This window comes from Pongo pygmaeus, chromosome 1 (assembly GCF_028885625.2).
Source record: "Pongo pygmaeus isolate AG05252 chromosome 1, NHGRI_mPonPyg2-v2.0_pri, whole genome shotgun sequence".
NCBI lineage: Eukaryota > Metazoa > Chordata > Mammalia > Primates > Hominidae > Pongo > Pongo pygmaeus.
This window is the reverse complement of record NC_072373.2, coordinates 218,625,833-218,649,339: the sequence shown is the minus strand read 5'-3', so window position 1 is coordinate 218,649,339 and position 23,507 is coordinate 218,625,833. Positions and strand designations below refer to the sequence as shown.

The 23,507-nt window shown below is 51.7% G+C and overlaps 1 protein-coding gene across 3 annotated transcripts in view; it reads right to left on the bottom strand.

The window, feature by feature from the left end:
• DHRS3 (dehydrogenase/reductase 3) overlaps positions 1-23,507 on the bottom strand; it is a 51,589-nt gene that overhangs the window by 4,269 nt on the left and 23,813 nt on the right. For all 3 annotated transcript variants that reach the window (XM_054438620.2, XM_054438630.2, XM_063659577.1), the window contains exons 2-5: positions 8,350-8,493; positions 7,124-7,243; positions 6,549-6,787; positions 550-675 (exon numbers count right to left, since the gene is read on the bottom strand). In XM_054438620.2, the coding sequence (XP_054294595.1) occupies positions 550-675; positions 6,549-6,787; positions 7,124-7,243; positions 8,350-8,493 (629 nt within the window). The remainder of the gene's footprint in view (positions 1-549; positions 676-6,548; positions 6,788-7,123; positions 7,244-8,349; positions 8,494-23,507) is intronic.

Genomic DNA, 23,507 nt, shown 5'->3' with positions numbered 1-23,507 from the left:
TTTTTTTTTTTTGAGACAGAGTCTTGCTCAGTTGCCCAGGCTGGAGTGCAGTGGCGCGATCTCAGCTCACTGCAAGCTCCACCGCGTGGGTTCACACCATTCTCCTGCCTCAGCCTCCCGAGTAGCTGGGACTACAGGTGCCCACCACCATGCCCAGCTAATTTCTTTTTGTATTTTTAGTAGAGACAGGGTTTTGCCATTTTAGCCAGGATGGTCTCAATCTCCTGACCTTGTGATCCACCTGCCTCGGCCTCCCAAAGTGCTTACAGGCATGAGCCACCACGCCTGGCCCTGGCTTTTAATTTCTAATATAGTAAATAGCGATAGCTACAACTCACATTAACAAAAGCTCTTTGGGTTCCTCCATACTTTTTAGAATTCTAAGGGGCCCTGTGACTAACAAGTCTGAGAACTACTGCCCCACAGTAAGTACAGTACATCAACGGCAAATGTGCCAGCACTCCTCATGCTCAAGTCCGCAGCAGACATGACTAATCGATCACATGCGTACTTTCCCCTGACCCAGAGTGTTCTCTCCCAGCCCCATACCTTTTCAAGATAACGAGGGCATGCATCGTCCATGGGAGGAGGAGGAGGGCCTGGTTGAGCTGCACAGCTTCCACTGTCCTCCGGGCCACCGTCTCCGGCTTCAGTGGGGGAAACAGGTTGGGAAACCTGAACACAGGAAGAGACACAGTGGGTTTCTCCTGGAGAGGCATGTGCTTATCTGGAAGTCTTTATGAGGCTGACATGTCTGGGTCACCCTTTGGCTTTTCCTGTCTGAGAGATTCGAGGCCTGCTTGGAATACTCCCTCTACCCCACACTCATCCAGGTGCCACATTCCCTCACTCCTCCAGGCACACAGGGGTCTCTTCTTGAGTCAAGGACTTCTAGCCCACCCACCGGGGACCCATTCTCCCAAGCCCTCCAAGGGCTCCCAGTGTCCTAGGGCTTGGCCTTTCCATGGCCCTGTGCAATCTGGGCCCTGGCTGTCCTTCTGAGTCCTTTTCCCTACACTCTGCTCCGTCAGGACAGGCCCATTTCTGTTCTTGTCACATCACATGCTCGGGTCAGGGCTTTTTGCCAGCTCTCTCAACGGCCTGGCTCTCTCCTCCCAGCTCCTCCTTTGGGAGACATCTCAGGCCAGTCCACCCAAAGCGACCTCTGATCCCGTCCCCTGCTAATTTCCTTGACCACGTTCACCCCACCTAGGAAGGCCTTGCTTTTTGGGTTGTTTCCTTGTCAGTGGCCTGTCTCCCCCATTAGGCTATGAGTTCCATGAGGGTGGAGGCCTGGTCGGTTCTGCTGCCCTGCATGTAGCACAGCATCTGATACATAGTATGTGCTCAATAAATACTTGAAGGACTGAACACACTGATGACTTTCTGCTTCCCAAATGTGTCCTGCTCATTCTGTCTGGGGCAGGGGCTCGGCTAGCGATGGCTTCAGCTCAGCTTGCTGGTTCACTAACTCATTCATTGATTCATTGATTCAAAGATTTGCACAGTGCTTTCCATGGGATCTCAAAATGAATGAATGAGTGATTGCATAAGCAAACATCAGGGGCTTCTCATGACTATTTAAAAGCATCTGACCCTAGACCCAAACAATGATGATGTTCCCTAAGTGCCAGACTCATGTACAAATTATTCTCCCGATTTACAGATAAGGAAACTGAGGCTGTGTTGAGTCAGTAGGGCGCTAAGGATTCAAACCTAGCCGATGCTCTATCACCTTTGCTCACTGCTCTTCCTGCCCCTCCTGGATCTATAGATGGAGGGCTCATGTTGCTGGCTCTGACCCCAATCCCACAAAGAGCTTGTGACCCGCTCTGGTACCAGGAAGATTAAGGGTGATGAATCACCCAGGTTTGATGTCATTCCTGAGCAACAGGCAGCCCTCGGACTCCCAGTGGGGGCTTGGCCTCAGAGGCACATGGATCTTACCCCCTGCCCTGTAATTCCTTTGTCATCACGATGGTGATTCTTTTTTTATTTTTTATTTTTGAGTCCAGGGTCTCACTTTGTTGCCCAGGCTGGAGTGCAGTGACGTGATCACAGCTCACTGCAGCCTCGACCTCCCTGGGCTCAAGTAATCCTCCTGCCTCAGCCACCCGAGTAGCTGGGACTACAGGTGCACATACCATGCCCAGATAATTTTTTTATTTTTTCTAGAGATGGGGTTTTGCCATGTTGCCCAGGCTGGCAACTACTGGGCTGAAGTGATTCCCCTGCCTCAGTCTCCCAAAGCACTGGGATTACTGGTGTGAATGCAGCTACCACGCCTGGCCATGATGGTGATTCTGAGGCCCACAGCCCTGTGGTCAAGAGGGGCCAGCCTCTGCCGTTCTACAGAGATGAGTGTGTTGAGGCAGCTCACTGATACTGGAGTCCTACAGGTGTCGTGGAGAGTCTGGATTCTCTGGCTTCCACCTGTGGCCTGTCCTGTCTCTTGGGAAAGGGAAGGCAGGATGGACAGACCAAAGTCCATGGGCTTAAGGGGAATCCTTCTTGGTAAGACCCCTGCCGGGGAAGCCGACAGAGGAGGCCTCAAGCACGTCTGTGTACAGGATTTTCTCCTTCCTCTCCACGGTGGGTGGGATGGGGACACGGGGAACTGGCACAGCTATTAACTCCCATGGAAGCAGTGCAAATTTGTGGAAGAAGCATGCTCAGCTAGCCAGTTTCAAGCTGTGTGGACTTGGGCAGGTAACTGCTTCTCTGAGCCTCAGTTCCGTCATCTGTAAAACGGGAATAAAAGCTCTCTTGCAGGGTTGCTGTGAGGGCCAAATGCAGCAGCAGCTGTAAAGTGTCTAGTGGCTCCAGGTCGTTCTATGGCTGGAACATCGAAGAGGCTCAATTGGCTGGGCATGGTGGCTCATGCCTGTAACCCCAGCACTTTGGGAGGCCGAGGCAGGTGGATCACTTGAGGCCAGGAGTTCAAGACCAGCCTGGGCAACACGGTGAAACGCTGTCTCTACCAAAAATACAAAAATTAGCCGGGCATGGAGGCAAGTGCCTGTAATCCCAGCTACTCGGGAGGCTGAGACAGGAGAATTGCTTGAACCTGGGAGGCGGAGGGTGCAGTGAGCCAAGATCACACAACTGCACTCCAGCCTGGGCGACAGAGCAAGACTTTGTCTCAAAAGAAAAAAAAAAAAAAAAAAGAGGCTCAATAAATAGCAGTTTATAAACAATAACATCCACTGACATGGCCAGTCTTGCTGGGAAACTCACCCACTTTGTCCTAAACGTGTCTTCACATTTAACCCATTTAACCCTGGGAGGCTGCTAAGCATGGTTGTAGGAGGAAACCCATGCTTTTATCCATTTTTTATTCTTTTAGGAAATGGGAGTTGGTTAGGTACCCATCTTCCTTGTACTACTCTTCTGGCCGAGCCCTTGGGGCTCCCCTGCACAACCATAGGTAACTAATATTCACCTAGTGCTCGCTACTTGCCAGGCATGGCCAGATGACTCACACACAGGAGCTCATCTAACCCGTGAAAAGGGGATACTATTATTATTATTATTATTATTAATTTTTGAGATGGAGTCTTGCTCTGTTGCCCAGGCTGGAGTGCAGTGGTGCAATCTCGGCTGACTGCAACCTCTACCTCCCAGGTTCAAGCGATCCTCCTGCCTCAGCCTCCTGAGTAGCTGGGATTACAGGCACCCACCACCATGCCTGGCTAATTTTTGTATTTTTAGTAGAGACAAGGTTTCACCATGTTGGCCAGGCGGGTCTTGAACGCCTGACCTCAGGTGACCTGCCTGCCTTGGCCTCCCAAAGTGCTGGGATTACAAGCGTGAGCCACCGTGCCTGGCTGGGGATACTATTATTATGATTCTCTTTTTAGAGGTGAGGAAACTGAAGCAGAGAAAAATCAAGTAACTTGGCCAAGGTCACACAGAGCTGGGATTTGACCCCAAGCAGTTTGGGTTCACACTCTGAAAAAATGTAGCAGGAAAACCTTGAATTTCCTTCTTAAAGTGGTAGAAAAGAAACTATGCTAGAAGGTGAAATAGACACACAAACTCGATGTCTGCAATGTCCTGCTTGCTCCTGTGCTCAGGACACCCAATTAGAACTGTAGACTGCCGGCCGGGTGCAGTGGCTCACGCTTGTAATCCCAGTACTTTGGGAGGCCGAGGCAGACGGATCACGAGGTCAGGAGATTGAGACCATCCTGGCTAACACGGTGAAACCCTGTCGCTACTAAAAATACAAAAAATTAGCTGGGCATGGTGGTGGGCACCTGTAATCCCAGCTACTCGGGAGGTTGAGGCAGGAGAATGGCTTGAACCCAGGAGGCGGAGCTTGCAGTGAGCTGAGATCGCGCCACTGCACTCCAGTCTGGGCGACAGAGCAAGATTCTGTCTTAAAAAAACACTAAACAAAACTGCAGACTGCCACTGATGCACTTCTGTCCAGTACGCATTTATTGAGCACCTTCTGTATACTCTGATGAAAAGAAACCAAACCAAAACCCATGGGGGGAAATAGCCAACAGGAAACATTAGTAGCCATTAGTCTAGACTCCTCAAAATTCAGAAGTGATGAGAATTTGCATGCAAGCCAGGTGGTCTGCTAGGAAAATTAATAACATGCATTTATGAAGATGTTTATTGTTAGTAAAAATAATAAAATAATAAGCAGCTCCTTATTGAGCATCTAGTATCTGGGCTTTGCACTAGATGTGTTACATGTATTATTTCTAACTTCCTGGGCTCAAGCCATCCTCCTGCCTCAGCCTCCCAAAGTGCTGGGATTACAGTCATAAGTCACCAAGCCCGGTATTTTTGATTCTAGACAATCAGCACCGCACTGTCCCTATATAGTAACTAAGGCGTAATGAGTGACTCCCGCGTGGCATGCGCTACACTAAATTGTCTCATTGAATTCTCATGACCCTTCCATGTCATCCTCATTTTTGGAAGCAGCTGAAATATATAATTCAGAAGGTGAAGCACTGTACGCTGGATTGCAAAAAACCAGGGAGAATAGTATTTGAGTAATTCCCGGTTTTCATTCATCGATGACGTCATGCCCCTACATGACTGCACATCATTAAAGCGCCATTTATTGGGCACTTAATATGTACCACATATGGTGTTCCCTGCCAGATTCCACTTCGTCCTCACTGCAGAACCTATGATGGAGACATTCACGCACCCCATCTTACAGATCAGCCAGAGCAGTAATTAACGGGACCCAATGTCACAGAGTACATCACAGCTATGAGGGAGTCACCACCCCAGGTGGCATGAGCTCTAGACCAGTGGTCCCCGTTCCCCTTGACTTAACTGGTTTGGAGGAGGAGTGGTGGGACCTCCCTATTGCTTATTTTAAATTGAGCTATGGCCAGGCGCGGTGGCTCACACCTGTCATCCCTGCACTTTGGGAGGCTGAGGTGGGTGGATCACCTGAGGTCGGGAGTTTGAGATCAGCCTGGCCGACATAGTGAAACCCCGTCTCTATTAAAAATACAAAAATTAGCTGGGTGTGAGCGCACGCCTGTAATCCCAGCTACTTGGGAGGCTGAGGCAGGAGAATCACTTGAACCCAGGAGGTGGAAGTTGCAGTGAGCCGAGATCGCGCCACTGCACTCCAGCCTGGGCAACAGAGCGAAACTCCATCTTAATAAATAAATAAATAAATAAACAAATGAATTGAGCTATAATTTGCATATAACAAAAGGTATAAATCTTAAGCAGACAGTTTGATTAACTTTCATGTATTTAATGACTGCTAAGATCAAGAAGAGAGAACATTTCTGAAGGTCTTGCTAGTTCCCTCGGCCTCCCTCCCAGGTTACACCCCCAGCCCTCCAGGGGAAGTCATGGGTCTGATTTCCACCACCCTAACCCAGTTTTGCCTGTTTTGGAACTTCATACAGGTGGAACCAGGCAGAATGCACCCTATGTCTCAAGCTCCCTTTGCCCCGCACGATGCTGTGGAGGTGCATCTCCCTCATTTGACCTTTGGGCACATCCCGCTGCATGCCTGTAGCTCTGGTAGTTTCATACAAGCTCCCTGAACCAAGCAGCAGGACCCTCCCCGTTGTGGCATCACTGCCTTGCAGACCGAGAACCAGGTAAGACAGCGTCAAACAGAGGGTAGAGGCTTCTTGGTGACTTTTTGTTTTGGGACAGGGTCTCACTCTGTCTCCCAGGCCGGAGTGCAGTCGCACAATCACAGCTCACTTGCAGCCTCAACTTCCTGGGCTCAGGCAATTGATCCTCCCACCTCAGCCTCCCAAATAGCTGGGAATACAGGTGTGCATCACCATGCCCAGCTAATTTTTTATTTTTTTTATTTTTTGTAGACACAGGGTTTCTCCATGCTGCCCAGGCTGGTCTCAAACTGGATCGCTGGGCTCAAGCAGTCCACCTGCTTTGGCTTCCCAAAATGCTAGGATTATAGGTATGAGCCACCGTGACTAGCTCTATTTTTATATCAGAGCTTTTTCTGCAGTTGGCTGACTGAATGGCTTGGGGAGGCGGGTGAGAAGGCTGGTCCCGAGTTGGGTCCCCGGCTCACTGACCTGACTCTCATGCCCTGGAACATCTCGGTGCTGGTGTGGAAGGGCAGCACTGTGGTGGCACTGACTCCTGGACAGTCCAGCAGCCCCAGGGTCAGGCTCTCCATGAAGGCGAAGGCTGATGCTTTGGATGTGCAGTAGTCGATGGCACCGGGGATGGCAGACAGTGCCAGCACGGAGTTGAGGCACACGATGTGGCCGTTCTGCAGCTCCAGCATACGCGGCAGGAAGGCCTTGGTGGTCTGAGGGCGGATGGGGTGTCAGGGTGGAGCAGCCGCAGCTCTGACAACCCCTCCACCTTTCTTTCGGGGAGAACAGCCCACCCTGGACACACATGATGCTCTAGTGCCCCAGCCTTCCTGTGAGGGAGAGGGCCGAGGGCTCCCTGCCCCAGGACACTGAGCGTATTTCACAAAGTCTGATGTGTCCTGGAGCTGGTCATTTGTCTTGTCTGGCCACCTTGTTCGTGGACATCCCTGCTGGCCTGAGCCCAAGCCCTGGCAAAGCATCCCCTCCCCTCCATCCTGCCTGGGCTCCCTGCATGCCTGGGGCTGGCTCTGGACCCGGATACCCCTTACCCAGAACTGGCCCAGGGTGTTGATGTGCTGGGACTTGAGAAGGGCATCATCGTCACTGTCCATTAGACTCTTCCCGTGGACCACGGCGGCATTGTTCACCAGGATGGTGATGTCACCCACCTGCAGGCGAGAGGGAGCCACGGGGCCATGAGGGCAGTCAACCCAGGGCCAACGATATCTGTTTTTTGTTTGTTTTTGAGATGGAGTCTCACTCTGTTGTCCAGGCTGGAGTGCAGTGGCACCATCTCAGCTCACTGCCACCTCCGCCTCCCAGGTTCAAGCGATTCTCATGCCTCTGCCTCCCAAGTAGCCGGGATTACAGGCACCTGCCACCATGCCCGGCTAATTTTTATATTTTTAGCAGAGATGGGGTTTCACCATGTTGGTCAGGCTAGTCTTGTTCTGACCTTAAGTGACCCACCTGCCTCGGTCTCCCAAAATGCTGGGATTATAGGTGTGAGCCACTGCACCCGGCCCAATATACTTTTTAAAAGGGATATGGCTTACTCCTAAGTGAATGAGTAATTTCTGAGTCCATTTATGATCAATCAATTGATGTGTTATTTACAAGTTTTTCTTAGATATTCCTTCCTGCAGGCCACTTTCTGCCAGACTAGTTCCAGTTATCCTGCATACATAGAGGCCCAGCAGCCACCTGGCCCTACCACCAGCAGCCACAGGGCCTGGGGAAGAGAACTGCCTCTCTGAGCGCCAGTCTTGATTTGTGAGATGGGGCTAATGCCACACCAGGACTGTTCTGAGGAGGAGAAATAATTTATGGCACACACTGTACCTGGCACACAGCATATTTATAATAAATGAGGTTACTGTGACATAAAAACAGTTAACATTACCATGTGCCAGACAGTCAGGGTGGGCTTCCCTTTCTTGGAGGTCACTGATATATTTAGTCCAAACAGATGACTGGAGTCAGAAGGATTTTCCCAGAGGCCAATGGGACATTTGCCCCGCCACAGTCCTGGAGAGAAACGCACATGGTCTACATTTCCAAGGGAACAACAGATGATTACGCCTGTTACGTAATCAACCCTGATCCCTGCCTATGTAACTAGGGCCAGCTTCATGGGAGAGTCCCCAAAGGTGCCCCGGACAAAGCCATTCTGCCATAAGCAGTGCTCTCTTCCAGGCCACATGAGAATGTTCTCTTCGCCTGGAATTAGCCTGTGGTCAGCTGTGCTAGGAACAGACCCTCCCAGGCTACGGACCTTCTCCCGGACAGCCTTGGCCGTCTGGTACACCTCCTCCCGGTTGCCCACATCGCAGATGAAGTAATGGCATTCAGTGCCCATCTGCCGGATCTCCTCCGTCGTCTCTTTCAGGCATTTCTCAGTCCGGCCCCAGAGAACAATCTGGAAGAAGAGAATAACAACGCAGAACAAATGGTCATTAAGCAAGCCACAGTGATGCAGCAATTGCCACCAGAAATTCCGTATTTAAAGTGATTTGTCTTGAAATGACTGGCCTCCCTGGTTCCACCCAAAGATAAAGAATACAACATAGATTAATAATATAACTTTTGTTTTTTTTGAGGCAGGATCTTGTTCTGTTGCCCAGGCTAGAACGCAGCAGTGCGATCATAGCTTACTGCAGCCTCAAACTCCTGGGCTCAAGAGATCCTCCCTCCTCAGCCTCCAGAGTGGCTGGGACCACAGGTGCATGCTACCATACCTAGCTAATTTTTTAAAAAAAAATTTTGTAGAGTAGGGGTATTCTTATGTTGCCCAGGCTGGTCTTGAACTCCTGGGTTCAAGCAATCCTCCCACCTCGGCCTCTCAAGTGCTGGGATTACAGGTATGAGCCACTGCCCCCAGCCAACAATATAAGTTTTTAAAGGGATATGATCTACTCTTAAGTGAACCAGTAGTTTCTGAGCCCACTTATGATCAATCAATTGATGTGTATTTACAAGTTTTTCTTGTATATTACTTTTAGCAGGCTGCCTCCTGCCAGCGCAGTTCCTTTCCTGCAAATGTAGAGGCAACAGCAGAGCTCTTTATGCACAATCCTCCAGAATGCTCTCCATTAGGAATCAGCTGGCTTCACAAATTAGGTCTAGAGCCAGGATTATTAAGACCAGCTGGTAGCATAGATGGGCCCATTCCAGCCTCAAGGTTCACAGGAGCTAAGCTGAGCCTCACTCCCCTAAGGATATTCTGGAAGGGCAGTGACGAGGCTGCCACTGAAAAGGAAGCATGGCCTCACCCGGCAAGTAATAAACATGGACTCATTACACCAGAAGGTGACCTTGGCAGGACCACTGAGGGTTTGGGCAAATTTATGAATGGCCAGCCCATAAAAGGCTCAGAAGAGAAGCCTGGCTAATTCTTAACCTTGACCTAACGGAGGACGACGCACCTCCCCACGATGTGTCACTGGGGTCAGTGAGGCCTCTGTTGGTAAAAGGGCCTGGAGTCGGATGACAGGGGGATCAAGAGCCCTAACTAAGAACCAGCTTCACCAGCACAGAGGGAGAAAGGCAGGGGGCTGAACACCGCCCAGAGGTCAGAAGCAGAGACAGGAAGAGCCGAAAGGGTTCTTGGGAATTCGTCTGGTGGGCTTCTATTTTTGTTTCTTTTCTCTTTTATTTAAGACTGTCAATGAAATTCCCCCTTAAAAAATATCCAGCGTGGAAACCCCAGTGTGTGAAACTTAGAAAAGGAATAAATGATACGCCTGACTCCATAATATTTTCTTACTCTAAAGGTTGCTAACGAGAACAAAATGGCTGCTTTGGGAAGGTAAACGTTTTAAACTGGGGGTTACAGATGGCGGCTCCAATGACATCAGACCCAGATCCAGCTGATTTCTCTATTTTGCTTTGTTACACGGTATAGAGAAAAGTCACATTGATAAGGAGTTGCTAATGGTAACCGTTTATCCGCTGCTCACCTTGAAATCTCAGAACTGTCACTTAAGCAGAGAGGGCACAAAACAGGCCTCGCTGGCGGCTCTCAGAAATTCCGGTATTCTCCAATGGAATCGATTTTTTAAATTAGAGTTTTAAAAGCTTTCAAAATATTTTACAAAAAAATAAGTGTTCTCTAAAGCCCAGTTTGAAAACCCCACTTAGTCTAGCCACTTTATTTTAATTAAGGTCTTGAAATATAGGAAGGGCTTAACAAGTGGGTCCCGTCAGTTCCTCTCCATGACCATAGAAGTCCTTCAAAGGCAGAAGGACTGCAATTAAACAGGCTCCAAGGGACACTTTCTTGTCTATTGAACTAAAAACAGAATGTGTTCCTCCAGGAGAAGCTGGGAGGTTCAGTTCATGGAAAAGAAAAAAGACAAACATTTGTTCCAGGCAGGCAATTTGGTGTAGGCCTCCTCCAATCCACTGGACCACCCCCCTTGCTTTGCAGCCATTGTCATCCAGGTTTCCTTTATTCCTCCCTTATCATCCTGTCTATACAGCCACCCATCCATCTATCTGTCCATCCGTCCACTCTCCCGTTCACCAGTCCATCCATCTATCCACCCCACTCCATCCATCCATCCCTCCCTCATCTACCCAACTCCACCCATCCATCCATCCATCCATCCATCATCTACCCTACTCCATCCATCCATCTACCCACCATCTACCGACCCCACCCCACTCCATCCATCCATCCCTCCCTCATCTACCCTACTCCATCTATCCATGCATCCATCCATTCACTCACCCACCCCAGTCCATCCATCCATCCACTCACCTACTTCTCCACCCATCCATCCAGCTATCCATCCCTTACCTACCCCACTGTACCCACTGTACCCACTCACCTACCCAACTCCATCCACTCATCCACTCACCTACCCCATTCCATTAATCTATCCACTCACCTACCCCACTCCATCCATCCATCCATGCATTCATCCACACACCTACCCTACTCCATCCATCCATCCACTCACCCACCCCACTCCATCCATCCATCCACTCACCTGCTTCTCCACCCATCCATCCATCTATCCATCCCTCACCTACCCCACTGTACCCACTCACCTACCCAACTCCATCCACCCATCCACTCACTTACCCCATTCCATTAATCTATCCACTCACCTACCTCACTCCATCCATCCAGCCAGCCAGCCATTCACCCAACCATCCATCCATCCATCCACCCACCCATCCATCCCTCACTCACCCCACCCCATCCATCCATCCATCCATCCATCCATCCATCCATCCATCCACCCATCCATCCCTCACCCACCCCACTCCATCCATCCATCCATCCATCCATCCATCCATCCATCCATCCATCCCTCCCTCATCTACCCCACTCCATCCATCCATCCATTCATCTGTCCATCCATCCATCCACCCATCCATCCACTCACCTACCCTACTCCATCCATTCATGCATCCATCCATATGCTCACCCACTCCACTCCATCTATCTATCCATCCATCCATCCATCCATCCACCCATCCCTCATCTACCCTACTCCATCTATCCAACCATCCGCTCACCTACCCCACTTCATCCCTCCATGCATTCATGCATCCATCCATCCATTTACTCACCTAGCCAACTCCATTCATCTATCCATTCATCCACCCACCCACCCACCCACCAGCCCCACTGCACCCATCCATCCATCTGGTTTCTGAGTATGTCAGCCCAAGGGGGAGGTAATCATTGGTTTCCATTCTTCTGTTCTGGGCTCTGTCTAACCCCATCCTACCTCTGGCTCCTATGTGTAACAGGACCATGGGGCTTGCACAGTCCCCTGGGGTCTGGCTGAGGCAGGGAGAGGTGCCTCTGGGGGCCCTAAGAATTGCTGGGCAAGTTGACAGACAGGAAAGCTTAACGCTGGGGGCTTGTAGGAAGGTATAGGGTTCAGATGTCCGTGGGGACAAGTGGTCACCCCAGCACTGTCAACCTAGCTGGAAGACCACCCTGGAGAGGAAGTGGAGCAGGGCTGAGGGAGAAGGAATGAAGGCTGTCTCCCACTGTCTCCCGTGGGCCAGGAAGCCCCCCAAGGCAGGGCCCTAACACTTGGCTGCTTCCTTTCAAGGGTCTGTTGACGGTGCCCCAGGTGGGCTGGGGAACCGGCCTCACCTCTCCCTGGCACCATGATAGGTTTGCCTTTCTGCCTCCTCACCCCCCACCCCCGGGCCCCAATTCTATCCCGTTCACATCCCAGTGCCCAGCATAGCACATTCTGTTTGTTGAATGAATGAATGAATGAATGAGAGTTCAGGTACACAAGTGGACGGGGAAGGGAGGTGTTTTAACTTCTCTAAGAGGAGAGACCACCCATCCCCTTGGCTAAGCCATTTAGGGCCCCAGAAACTTCCACTCAAGTTAACCTGGGCCAAGAGTCAGGGAGAGGTGGGTGCCCCAGAGCATCAGCACCGTCTTGGCTGGGCCTTGGGTGAGGAGCAGCTTTCACAGGGCAAGGCTTCGGTCTCAGACGGAGGTGAGGCTCTGGCTGCTGTGCGCATGCCCTGCTGAGCATCCCTGTGCCAGGCTCTGTGTGTTTTTGTAAGCGGGTTTCTGTAGTATGTCTCTGTGAGTATGTGTGTGTCTGTGTGGGTCTCTATGAGTGTATCTGTGAGTGTGTCAGTGTGTCTGTCTCTCTGTGTGTCTGTGGGAGTCTCTCTGTATGAGTGTATGTGTCTGTGGGTGTGTGTCTGTGTGTGTCTCTGTGTGTTCAAGTGTGTGTCTCTGTGAGTGTGTGTGTGTGTCTGTGGGTGTCTCTCTGTGTGAATGTATGTGTCTGGGTGTCTCTATGTGTGAGAGAGAGTGTGTGTGTGTCTCAGTGTGTCTCTGTGTGTCTGTGGGTGTCTGAGTGTATGTTTCTGTGTGTGTGTCTGTGTGTGTTTGTGTATCTCTGTGTGTTTCTGTGAGTGTGTCTGTGCATCTCTGGGTGTCTCTCTGTGTGAGTGTATGTGTCTGCGTCTCTGTGTGCAAGAGCGTGTGTGTGTCTGTGTATGTCTTTCTGTGTGTGTGTCTCTGTGAGTGTGTGTGTCTGTGTATGTCTTTCTGTGTGTGTGTCTCTGTGAGTGTGTGTGTCTGTGTATGTCTTTCTGTGTGTGTGTCTCTGAGTGTGTCTGTGTCTGTGGGTGGCTCTCTGCATAAGTGTGTGTGTTTGTGTGTGTGTCTGTGTGCGAGTGTGTGTGTGTCTGTGTGTGTCTCTGTCTGGTGTGTGTCTCTCTGTATGAGTGTGTGTGTGTCTGTGTGTGAGTGTGTGTATCTGTGTGTGTCTCTGTGTGTGTGTATCTCTCTGTGTGAGTGTGTGTCTCTGTGTGTGTGTGTCTCTCCATGTGAGTGTATGTGTCTGTGTGTCTCTATATGTCTCTGTGTGAGTGTGTGTCTGTGTGTGACTGTGTGTGAGTGTGTAGCCACGTGTGCTGTTGTGTTTCCTCAGGTCCTTGGTGTTTGCTGGGAGTCGCAGGGAAGCATGGCTGGGCACCTTCCATCTTAGGAACTGGTAGCGTCTCTGAAGTGCTGGGCTGGGGCCTGAGCGAGCTGAGTGGAGGGAATGGGCCCCTTTCCCTGGTAGGTGCTGCCCCGTGGAGCTGCTCCAGCCACTGTCCCTTCCTGACTCCTCTTCCCCCTCCAGCCTCCACCCTGAACCTTCTGGGGAATCTGCGTCACTGACCAGGTAACTGGCAGATACCGCTCTGCAGGCCCGCCCAGGTGGCTCCTGCCAGAGTTCCCTGGAGGTGACCTGCACAGCTGACAGGACAAGGGTCCCACCCAGGGCCATCATGAGCGTGAGGACTGGGCGGGCGGGGGCGGGCGTCTGAGGGTATGTGGGTTGAGGGCCTGCAGAGGGGACTGATTTCTGAGCTCTTGGAACCAGTGTGGCTGCCTCTTAGTGAACTCGGGACAGGCAGCAGCTGGGAAGGCCAGAGGCCTGGAATTTACTCTTAAGCAGGGTTTATAGAATAAGGGCTGGGGTGGCTCAACACCTCCAAGGCCTCTCCTCCTCTTCCCTCCCCTCTGGGGTAAATGGTGAGTTTCTGTCCCCTTCTCTCTCCTAGTGACTGATAGGGGGAGGCAGGAAGGGGAGAAAGACCTCTGGTCCGGGGCCCCGGGCTGTCCTGCCCTTGCCCAGAGCTGCTCTCATGGCGGCTGTAGCCAGACAGATTCCTCAGCAGCCCTCTGCGCTGAAGGCTGTCATTATCCGTGGTCACAGTGGAGAAAACCGTGGCTCAAAGGAGTTAAGTAACTTACCCCATGCCACCCACTGTGAAACAGGATTTGAACCCAGAGCCTTGGCCCTTTGCAGAGGCATCCCTAAGCCCCCAGTCACGGTGGGGTCGTCTGAGCTTTGAGGGTTCCACTGTCCTCACATGCATCCCCACAGCCCGTGTTCATCCCCACCCAGCCAGCCTTCTCCTGCTTCGTCTCCTCCAATGTCCACAACAGCCCCATCCACCCAGCACCACACAAACAGCCGGCTATGGGCTGGGGTGGTGATCCAACAGAGAATGAAGCAGATGTGATCCTGCTTCAAGGAACCCACATTCCAGTGGGGGAAGACAGAGAAGGAACCAGAAAACAGTCAGTCACAAATGACAGTAAGTGGGATAAAGAATAAACAAGAAAACCTCATTTGCATCGGGGAATTGACAAGGTAGCCATATCATAATTTTAAAGATAAGGAAACTGCAGTTCAGAGAGGCTAAGCAACTTGTCTGAGGTCACATAGCAACTGAATAATGGAGCTGGGATTTGAACCGAGGTCATGTCCAGCTCCACAGGCTGTGGGGATTGCACCACCACTCACTGTCCTGTAAGAGAAAGCACATCTCCTTTCTTCAAGGGGTCCTGTGGGGGTTAAGCTGGCAGAAGCTGGCACTCACTAACTGCTCAGTACCCACTCCCTGTTGGTATTTCTCATGCGGAGGAAAAGCTGAGAAAATCATAGCACTGCCTCTGATACACCCTCTTCTGCAGGCTTTAAAATGATAAGTGTCACGACATGGAAAAATGCTCAGGAGTCTAATGTTCAGACAAAACGGGTGCAGCACTATTTGAATAAGATAATCTCAACTCTAAACGTTTTTTTTTTTTTGAGACAGAGTCTCGCTCTGTTGCCCAGGCCAGAGTGCAGTGGCGCAATCATGACTCACTGCAGCCTCCATTTCCTGGGCTCAGGTGATCCTCCCACCTCAGCCTCCCAAGTAGCTGGGACCAGAGATGCAAGCCAGTACTCCTGGCTAATTTTTATATTTTTTGTAGAGATGGGGTTTTGCCATGTTTCCCAGGCTGGTCTCAAGCTCCTGGGGCTCCAGTGATTCGCCCACCTCGGCCTCCCAAAGTGCTGGGATTACAGGCATAAGTCACCAAGTCAATGGAAGTCAACAGGCTACACAGAGATGGGTGTCTCAGGCAGGATCACAGCCGACTGGCGTTTGCTTCTTTATATTTGTATAAGCAAAAAATATCTCTAAAGAACAAGTATTGTTATTTATGATCTTAACAATAGAAGGTGGGGCTGGGTGTGGTGGCTCAGGAGGCTGAGGTGGGAGGATCGCTTGAGCCCAGGGGACAGAGGCTTCAGTGAGCCAAGATCTCACCACTGCACTCCAGCCTGGATGACAGAGAGAGACCCGGTCTCAAAAAAACAAAAACCAAAAACCAAAATAAAACAAAACAAAAAACAACAGAAGGTAGAGTAAAAGCTTCCCCATGGATCACTCTCCAAATAGATTCTTTACACACAGGTAATGTCACTCAGTCCTGTGGGTCCAACCCCTTGTCCCCCAGCCCCCGAGTGGTGCCCTTCGGGGGCCCTCATCCATTGGCAAGTGACTGTCTATTCACATCTCTCTTCCTGTTGTTGAGTGAGTAAGGGAGGGAGCCTGCCAGGGGATCCACAGCTCTCAGTTTCCACTTGCTCATTACACAGTGCTCTTGGCCCTGCATGTGCTGTCACAGCCATTTGGGGTCTATATCATGTCTCTTAGAGGACAGGGACTAACTCTCTCAAATTCAGGTGTCTCCTGTGTCCCTACCTGGTGCCTGACCCGGGCTGTTTTTCTCTGTTTCAAATGCCAGGGCTACTTATGGACTCCTATTCAACCTGCAAAACCCTACTTGAATGCTCCCTCAGTTCTGAAGCCTCCCTGGCTGCTCCTTCCAGCCTCCCCACAACAACAACAGTGCCACCACTATATAATGGCTAAATCTGTTGAGCAGTTGCCATGGGCCATCCACTGTGCTGAGTACATGGATATGTTTTTTTCTTTAATCCTCACAACCCCTTGAGGTGGGTATGTTTACCTTCTCCATTTAATAGATAAGCCTCAGACAGACAGTGACTCACCCAAGGTCTCACAGCTCATAAGAGCAGATCAGCCTGACTCAGGATACCCATTCCTCACTGCTAACACTAGTCTTTGTTCAACCTCCACTAGTGCACAGACGTGAGCATGCTGACTGATTGGTGAACACCCCTGCCTCTCCCATGAGCGTGCAAGGTCCTCCAGGGAATCTTATTCATCTCGTAACCCCAGCATCCAGCATGGGTCAGGCACAAGAGTAAAAGCTCAGCTAACATCATCACAAGACACCAACCCCAGGAGGATACCGAGTGCCCCTTCTCTACCCAGCCTTGCCTTCCTAGCCCAGATGGGCTTGCACTAATGCTGGACTTGGCTTTCATTACTGGAGTTCAGCTGCAGCGCACCCTCCCACCAGTGACATGAGCCGGGTGGTCTCTGGGTGGGTCCCAGGAGGAGCATCTGTTTATAATTGGCAGCCCCGGAAAGATCTGAGACCCTGGGCAGGTCTTTGGCAGGCCAGCTCATGTCCCATGGGCCCCATGTTTTGGAGCTGGATTGGTGCTGACTTGGCTTCTCAGAGGGAAAGAAAATACCCGCCAGAGACTCCAAACCACAGCAGGCTGGGCGGTGGGGTGGGAAGTCACAGCGTGGAGGGTGCACAGCTCTCTGCTCCTGGCCCCTCCAGTAGGAGGCTGTTAATAAAAATCCATCCCTGTGGTCAGATGAGAATGAGCAGGCAAGCAACATCTAGCTTGTAAGACAGTAGGGTAGGAACGGGGTGCTAGATAGCAGAGGGCGAGTATGAGCGTGGCATAGGTTACGACTGGAATTTCCCCCTTTCACAACCCTGTCTATTTCCAAAAAGAGAGACCCTACCTCGAGTAGAGCAGCTTAGAACATGGGCTCCGGAGCCAGACTGCCTGGGTTCAATTCTTTAACAGTTATGAATTACATGAACTTAACCTCTATGAATTAAGGTTTAAAACATCCACTCTTTTTCTTTTCTTTTCTTTTCTTTTCTTTTTTTGAGATGGAGCCTCGCTCTGTGGCCTAGGCTGGAGTGCAGTGGTGCGATCTTGGCTCACTGCCTCCTCTGCTTCCCGGGTTTGAGCGATTCTCCTGCCTCAGCCTCCCAAGTAGCTGGGATTACAGGTGTGTGCCACCACACGCAGCTAATTTTTGTATTTTTAGTTGAGATGGGGTTTCACCATAATTCACCAACATGGTGAATTGCAGGTGTGAGCCACCGTGCCCAGCCTAAAACATCCACTTTGAAGAGTAGTTGGGAGGATTAAGAAAGGGCACAATAAATGCCAGCTGTGGGCTGGATATGGTGGCTCACGCCTATATTCCCAGCACTTGGGGAGGCCAAGGTGCGGGAATTGCTTGAGGCCAGGAGTTCAAGTTCAGCCTGGGCAACATAGCAAGACTCTGTCTCTGTTTTTTAAAAAGCTAGCTGTCATTATTAGTATTGTTGTTATTATTATTATTATTAGCAGAGCAACAGAAATAGATCCCCCCTTGCAGTAGAAGATCCACATACCCTGTTGGGGAAACGGTTGCCTGGAAGACCCCATCTGGTCTCCACCTCCATCTGACTGCCCAGGGCATGCCTACCCTAGGCACAGCCTTGACTGGGGCAAAACCACGAATCTTGCTATCTCTTGATTCCATCCTTCCACCTTATTTAGAAGGCCCTCCTTTGTCTACATCCCCAAGCCTGAGAAGGTAGAGACCAGCTGTCAAAACTGTCCACCTGCAGAGCATGCTGCGGGGGGATTTCTTAGGGAGGAGAGTTTATCAAGCAGAGCCCCAAGGAACTCTGGGGGTTCTGGTGAGGAGCCTCTGGAGGTGCTGAGGGTGGGGTGGGGAGCAGGCAGACATCATTCCAGGCTTCTCCTCACTCCTGCCCCAGTTACCCAGAGTGGTGACACCTTAGGTTTCTAGAATAGTCATTTCTTTTTCTTTGAGATGATGTTTCACTCTTGTTGCCCAGACTGGAGTGCAGTGGCGCAATCTTGCCTCACTGAAACCTTCACCTCCCAGGTTCAAGCAATTCTCCTGCCTCAGCCTCCCGAGTAGCTGGGATTAGGTGTGCGCCACCATGCCCGGCTAATTTTGTAATTTTAGTAGAGACGGGGTTTCTCCATGTGGCCAAGCTGGTCTCGAACTCCTGACCTCAGGTGATCCACCTGCCTTGGCCTCCCAAAGTGCTGGGATTACAGGTGTGAGCCACCGCGCCTGACCTAGAATAGTCATTTCTACAAAGACTCTGTCACTAAAAAAAAAAAAAAAAGTTGGAATGTGACTCTGAATCCGCAGTCTGTTCCTCCCCAGCACAGCCCTGGAAGGAAGCCTGCTTTCTCCAAATGGACCTCAGGGGGGTCCCTCTAGCTGTCACCCATTGAGAGTGCTGGACTGTCACCCGGGCATACCCAACAAGCCTACCAGCCCTTCTGCTTCCAGTGCAGATCCACACTGATCACACTGATCAAAACTGATCCACAATGATCAGGTACCGACTTCCAGCATCTCCTTCCCAGACTTTCTAATCCCTTCCACCTTTTTTTCTGGGAGGCCTGTTTTCCAGACTCTACACAATCCAGTCTGCATGCTGTCAGGTAAAAGGATGGGGACAGAGAGATCGCGCGATTCTGTGGTTTTTGCCCCACTCAAGGCTGTTTCTAGGGGAGGAGACAGACATAGAGCTTCCGAAGCGGTCTTCCAGGCAACCATTACCCCAACAGGGTTCTGGATCTTCCATCAGCAAGGGGGATCTATTTCTGTTGCTGTGCTAATAAAAATAGTAACAGCTAGCATTTATTGGTGTAGCCCTAGGTTCGTTACAGGTGCCCCACGGCTGACCCCAGGAGGTCAGAGGTGACAGAAGCCACTGAGCCTGTCAGGGACTTCGGCTAGGTCCTTATGTGTCCTTCCTGTTCCTGCACTGCTGAGCTGCTGAAGCCTAGGCGGGTCTCTCCCACGTAGCCCTGCGAAACAGGCTTTCCCTGGCTCCAGGCCCCTGTTTTGGCCTGCCGAGAATGTTTTGGCTACCTCTGGCTCAGCTGTTGGGGAGGATTGTGATGAAGCTCCTCAAATTAGATCAGCCAGCGGTGTCGCCCTCCCACAAGTCCCTGACCGCAACCTGGAGCAGGGCAGAGACTTCCTCCAGGCGGACGTCCAGCCTGGAACTGGCCCGCTTGGGAGGCACAGGAATGACAGTAGCTCTGACATGCACACGGGGCTCACTAGCTGGCCACGCTGCCTCAGCATGGGTGCCATGGGGCATCTAGTTCTCTGTCAGCTCAGAAGGGCTCATACCCGAGAAAACTGGTACACAAAGGGGCTATGTAATTCCAAGCGGTAAGCGGTAGAGCCGGAACCTCAATTTATGCAATCTGTGCCGTTGGCCACTGACTTTACCTGCGGGAGCAAAGTGACCCCACGAAACAACACATTCATTCAGTGCACAGGTACAGTGAGCAGACGCCATGTCCAAGGACTGGATGGAAAGGTGTCCATCTCCCAGGGAACGAGGGAAAGGTGCGGTCATCACTCAGTCTTGATGACCAAGTGGTTACGAAAGGCATGGCAGAGAGGTTCCTTGCCCCTCTGCAAGGACACTGGGGCTCTGATGGGGCTCAGGTGGGAGGACAGGTGAGGACAGAAGCTGTTCTGAGCATGGTCAGCACAGCGCCCAGGGCTGGTGTTTGCTGTGAGGGGGTATGGGGTTTGCCTGGAGCACCCTTGGTCTCCAAGTGGGCGGGGTGGGACCGTGGCAAGCACTCATCGCCACCACAGTGAACAATCTGTGGCCCTTTACTGCAGGCTTGGTCCTGCTCTGGGCTCTTAGACTGAATCCTCTCAGCTGCCCGGGGGTGGAACAGTCGGCTGATTAGTGTCCGCTGAGAAGCTGAGTCCAAGTCCTAACCTTTGGTACCTGTGAATGTGACCTTATGCTGAAAAAGGGTCTTTGTAATTGAGTAGCTGTAATTGAGTTGGGGATCTCAAAGTGAGATCACCCTGGGTTAGGGTGGGCTCTGACTCTAAGGACTAGTGTCCTCATGAGAGACAGAAGAGAGACGTACACAGAGGAGAGGAAGGCCGCGTGAAGATGGAAGCAGAGACGGCAGTGAGGCGGCCACAAGCCACGCGATGCCAGGAGCTGCCAAGAGCCACCAGGAGCTGAAAGAGACAAGGAAGGATCCTTCCCTAGAGTCCGGGAGGGAGTGGGGCCCTGCTGACACCTGGAGTTTGGACTTCTGGTACCCAGAAACGTGAGAGCAGCTCTGGTGTTTTGGGCCACGCAGCTGGTGGTCATTTGTTGTGCCATTGACAGGAAACTAACACAAATGGGCTCCATTATCCTCATTCAATAGAGGAGGCCAAGCGAGGCCCAGCCCCAGACTCCCAAGGCTGGGAGGTGACAGAGGCTGCGTCCCCTCCACACCACTCCCTGTTTTCAGATGCCCAGCTCTTTTTAACTTTCGAAGCCTCTTCACTGTCCCACATTAAGTGTTTTCTCTCACTGTATGCCCACTCCACCACGCACCCTGTCAGCCTGACCTCTGAAGTCCAGAGGCTTCTCACCACTTCTCGCCACCTCCACCGCGCCTTGGGGCCCTGCCTCAGCGCCCTTCACCTGGAGCACAAGTGGACCCTCACCTGGTCCCAAAAAGTCACCTGGCTCCTACCTTTGCCCCAGGGCCCCTGCCTCACTCTGTTCTCAACACAACAGCCAGAGATCCTTCTAGAATGTGTCAGACTACATCACCTTGCTTATGACTACTGATGGCTGCCCATCTCACAGACTGGAATCTAGTGTTTACTGGGATCGCAGGCCCTTCCTGGTCTGCCCCATCCCTCATCTCAGCTACTCCCTCCAAGGTCTTGGCCCTGCAGAAGCACTGGCCCCTTTACCTCAGGGCCTTTGTACTGGCTGTTCTCTGTTCTCTTTTCCCAAGTATCCCTCTCCTTGTAGGGCACCCTCTTTTCTTTTTAAGAAATTATTATCATTATTATTATATGTAGAGATGGGGGTCTCACATTGTTGCCCAGGCTGGTCTTGAACTCCTGGCTTCAAGTGATCCTCCTGCCTCAGTCTCCCAAAGTGCTGGGATTACAGGAGTGAGGTACCACACCTGGCCACCTTCTCATAGGCTCTGCTCAAGTGTCTCTTTACCCAAGAGGTCTTCATGTAAAATGCCCCAACCCCACAAACACCAGCTCTGATTTGATTTCTACCCTTCTTTGATTTCCTCCTTCCCAGTTGCTGAGACAGGCATGTCTCCCCCTGTGATGAATACCTAGTGTTCCTGAGGACACTCCTTCAAATGCTAAAACCACGCCCTGCCAAGAGCCAGTACGTGACATCTGGGCAGTCTCCACCTCATCCCTGGGTGTGATTCTTGCGAAACTTTTTGGTTCTGGGACCACTCAGAAAACTCTCCAGGGAAACGGTCACAAAAGCTGACTTGGGGCGGGCAGAACACTGCTCACTCCCAGCCAGAAACCCATGGGCTGATGTTTCTTTTCACAAACATCCACAGCCTACAAGACTGGCCAGGGTATCCACCTCCATCTGACTGCCCAGGGCTGCACTTGGCAAAACACGGAGGCAGAGAAACTCAGGCTAGGGTTCATGGCTGACGCCTCACAACCTTTGCCCTTTTCCCCCACTGGACCTCTTGCTGGAAAGTGCTGCGTGACCTTGGGGTGGGGGTGCCAAGGAGGGGAGAGGGGAGCCAGCATCTACAGACCACCCTTCCCTCACAGCGCACGTCTCCAGATTACTGTCCACCGGAGTGGGATTCAAATTTGGACAGTCTAAGTAACTCATGCAGGCTGCACTACTAGAAGTTTCAAAGCAAGGCTCCGACTCCAAAGGGAAGCTCTTTTAACAGCCCTGTCCTGCCTCATTCATTCATTCATTCATTCATTTAAGGAGTATTTGTGGAATTGTGTACACCAGGCACTTTGGAGGCCCTGGGATCCAGCGGGGAATACATTTATCTCACTTGTGGAGTTTGCTTGTGTGCAAGTCCGGGGACGATGAGCATGAACACTTGTTCACGTGAACGAATGACTGTATAGTAAGTAGTTTTCTAGCCACTAGAAAGTGCTAGAAGTGCATGGGAGGAACACATAGCTTTGTAGGGGGTTGGAGGGAGTGATTATGGGGTGGGAGTGGTATTCAGATGGTGGGGGAAAGGTGCAGGGAAGTCCTCTTGGTTAAAGTAACATTTTGGAAGAGACCTGAGGGAAGTGAAGGAGGGAGCGATACAGACGCGTGGAGGAAGAGCATCCCTGGTGGAGGGAACAGCTGATGCAAAGGCCCTGGGGTGGGAATGAGCTTCCCCAGCAGGGAGACCAGTGTGGAAGAGCAAGCGGGAGACACCAGCCACAGCAGGACTTTGAATTCTATTCTGAGATGGGGTAGATTGGGAGGTTGTAAGCAGAAAAAAGACAGCCTCTGACATGAAGTTGGAAGGGGCTGGGCTGGGGTGCTTAGGTGATGGGAGAAGAAGGATTCTGGACGGTTGCAGAGCTGGGTGCTGGAGAAAGTGAGCTTCCCAGAGGACCCCAGAGCGTTTGGCCTGAGCAAATGGAAGAATGAGGTTGCCGTTCCCTGAGCCCCAGCGCCTCCCTCTCCAGGAGGGTTGGCTCTGGCAAGCCCCAGGTGTGCAGGAAGAGAATCCCAGGTCCCTTCAGCTTCCAGAACAATTGGTTTACGCAGACGGAGGGGAGGGGAGGCGGTGAGCGAGAAAGCAGTTCCAGGTGGCAAGGGCAGCTCCGGGGGAAGAGGCTGCCCCAGCGCCTAGGACCCACCTAGCGCAGCGGGGGTGAGCCCAGTTTCCAATAACAAAGTGCCCGGGCCGTCCCAACCCCGGCCCTGACAGCTAACGAGCTGCAGCCGGCTCGGTGAGCGGCCGGGAGGCCAGCCTGGCTCACATGATGATGTGAGGGGGTGGCAGGAGGAGCCGCCAAGCCTCAGCGGGTCGGGCAGGAGGCTCCAGGAAATCTTTCTGAAAGTGGGCCCAGGGGCGGGCGCGGGGCGGGGCCGCGGGGGTCCCGGGAGGGGCTGGGCGGGGCTGAAGCGCTGGGTGGGGATCGGGCTGGGATCCCAAGCGG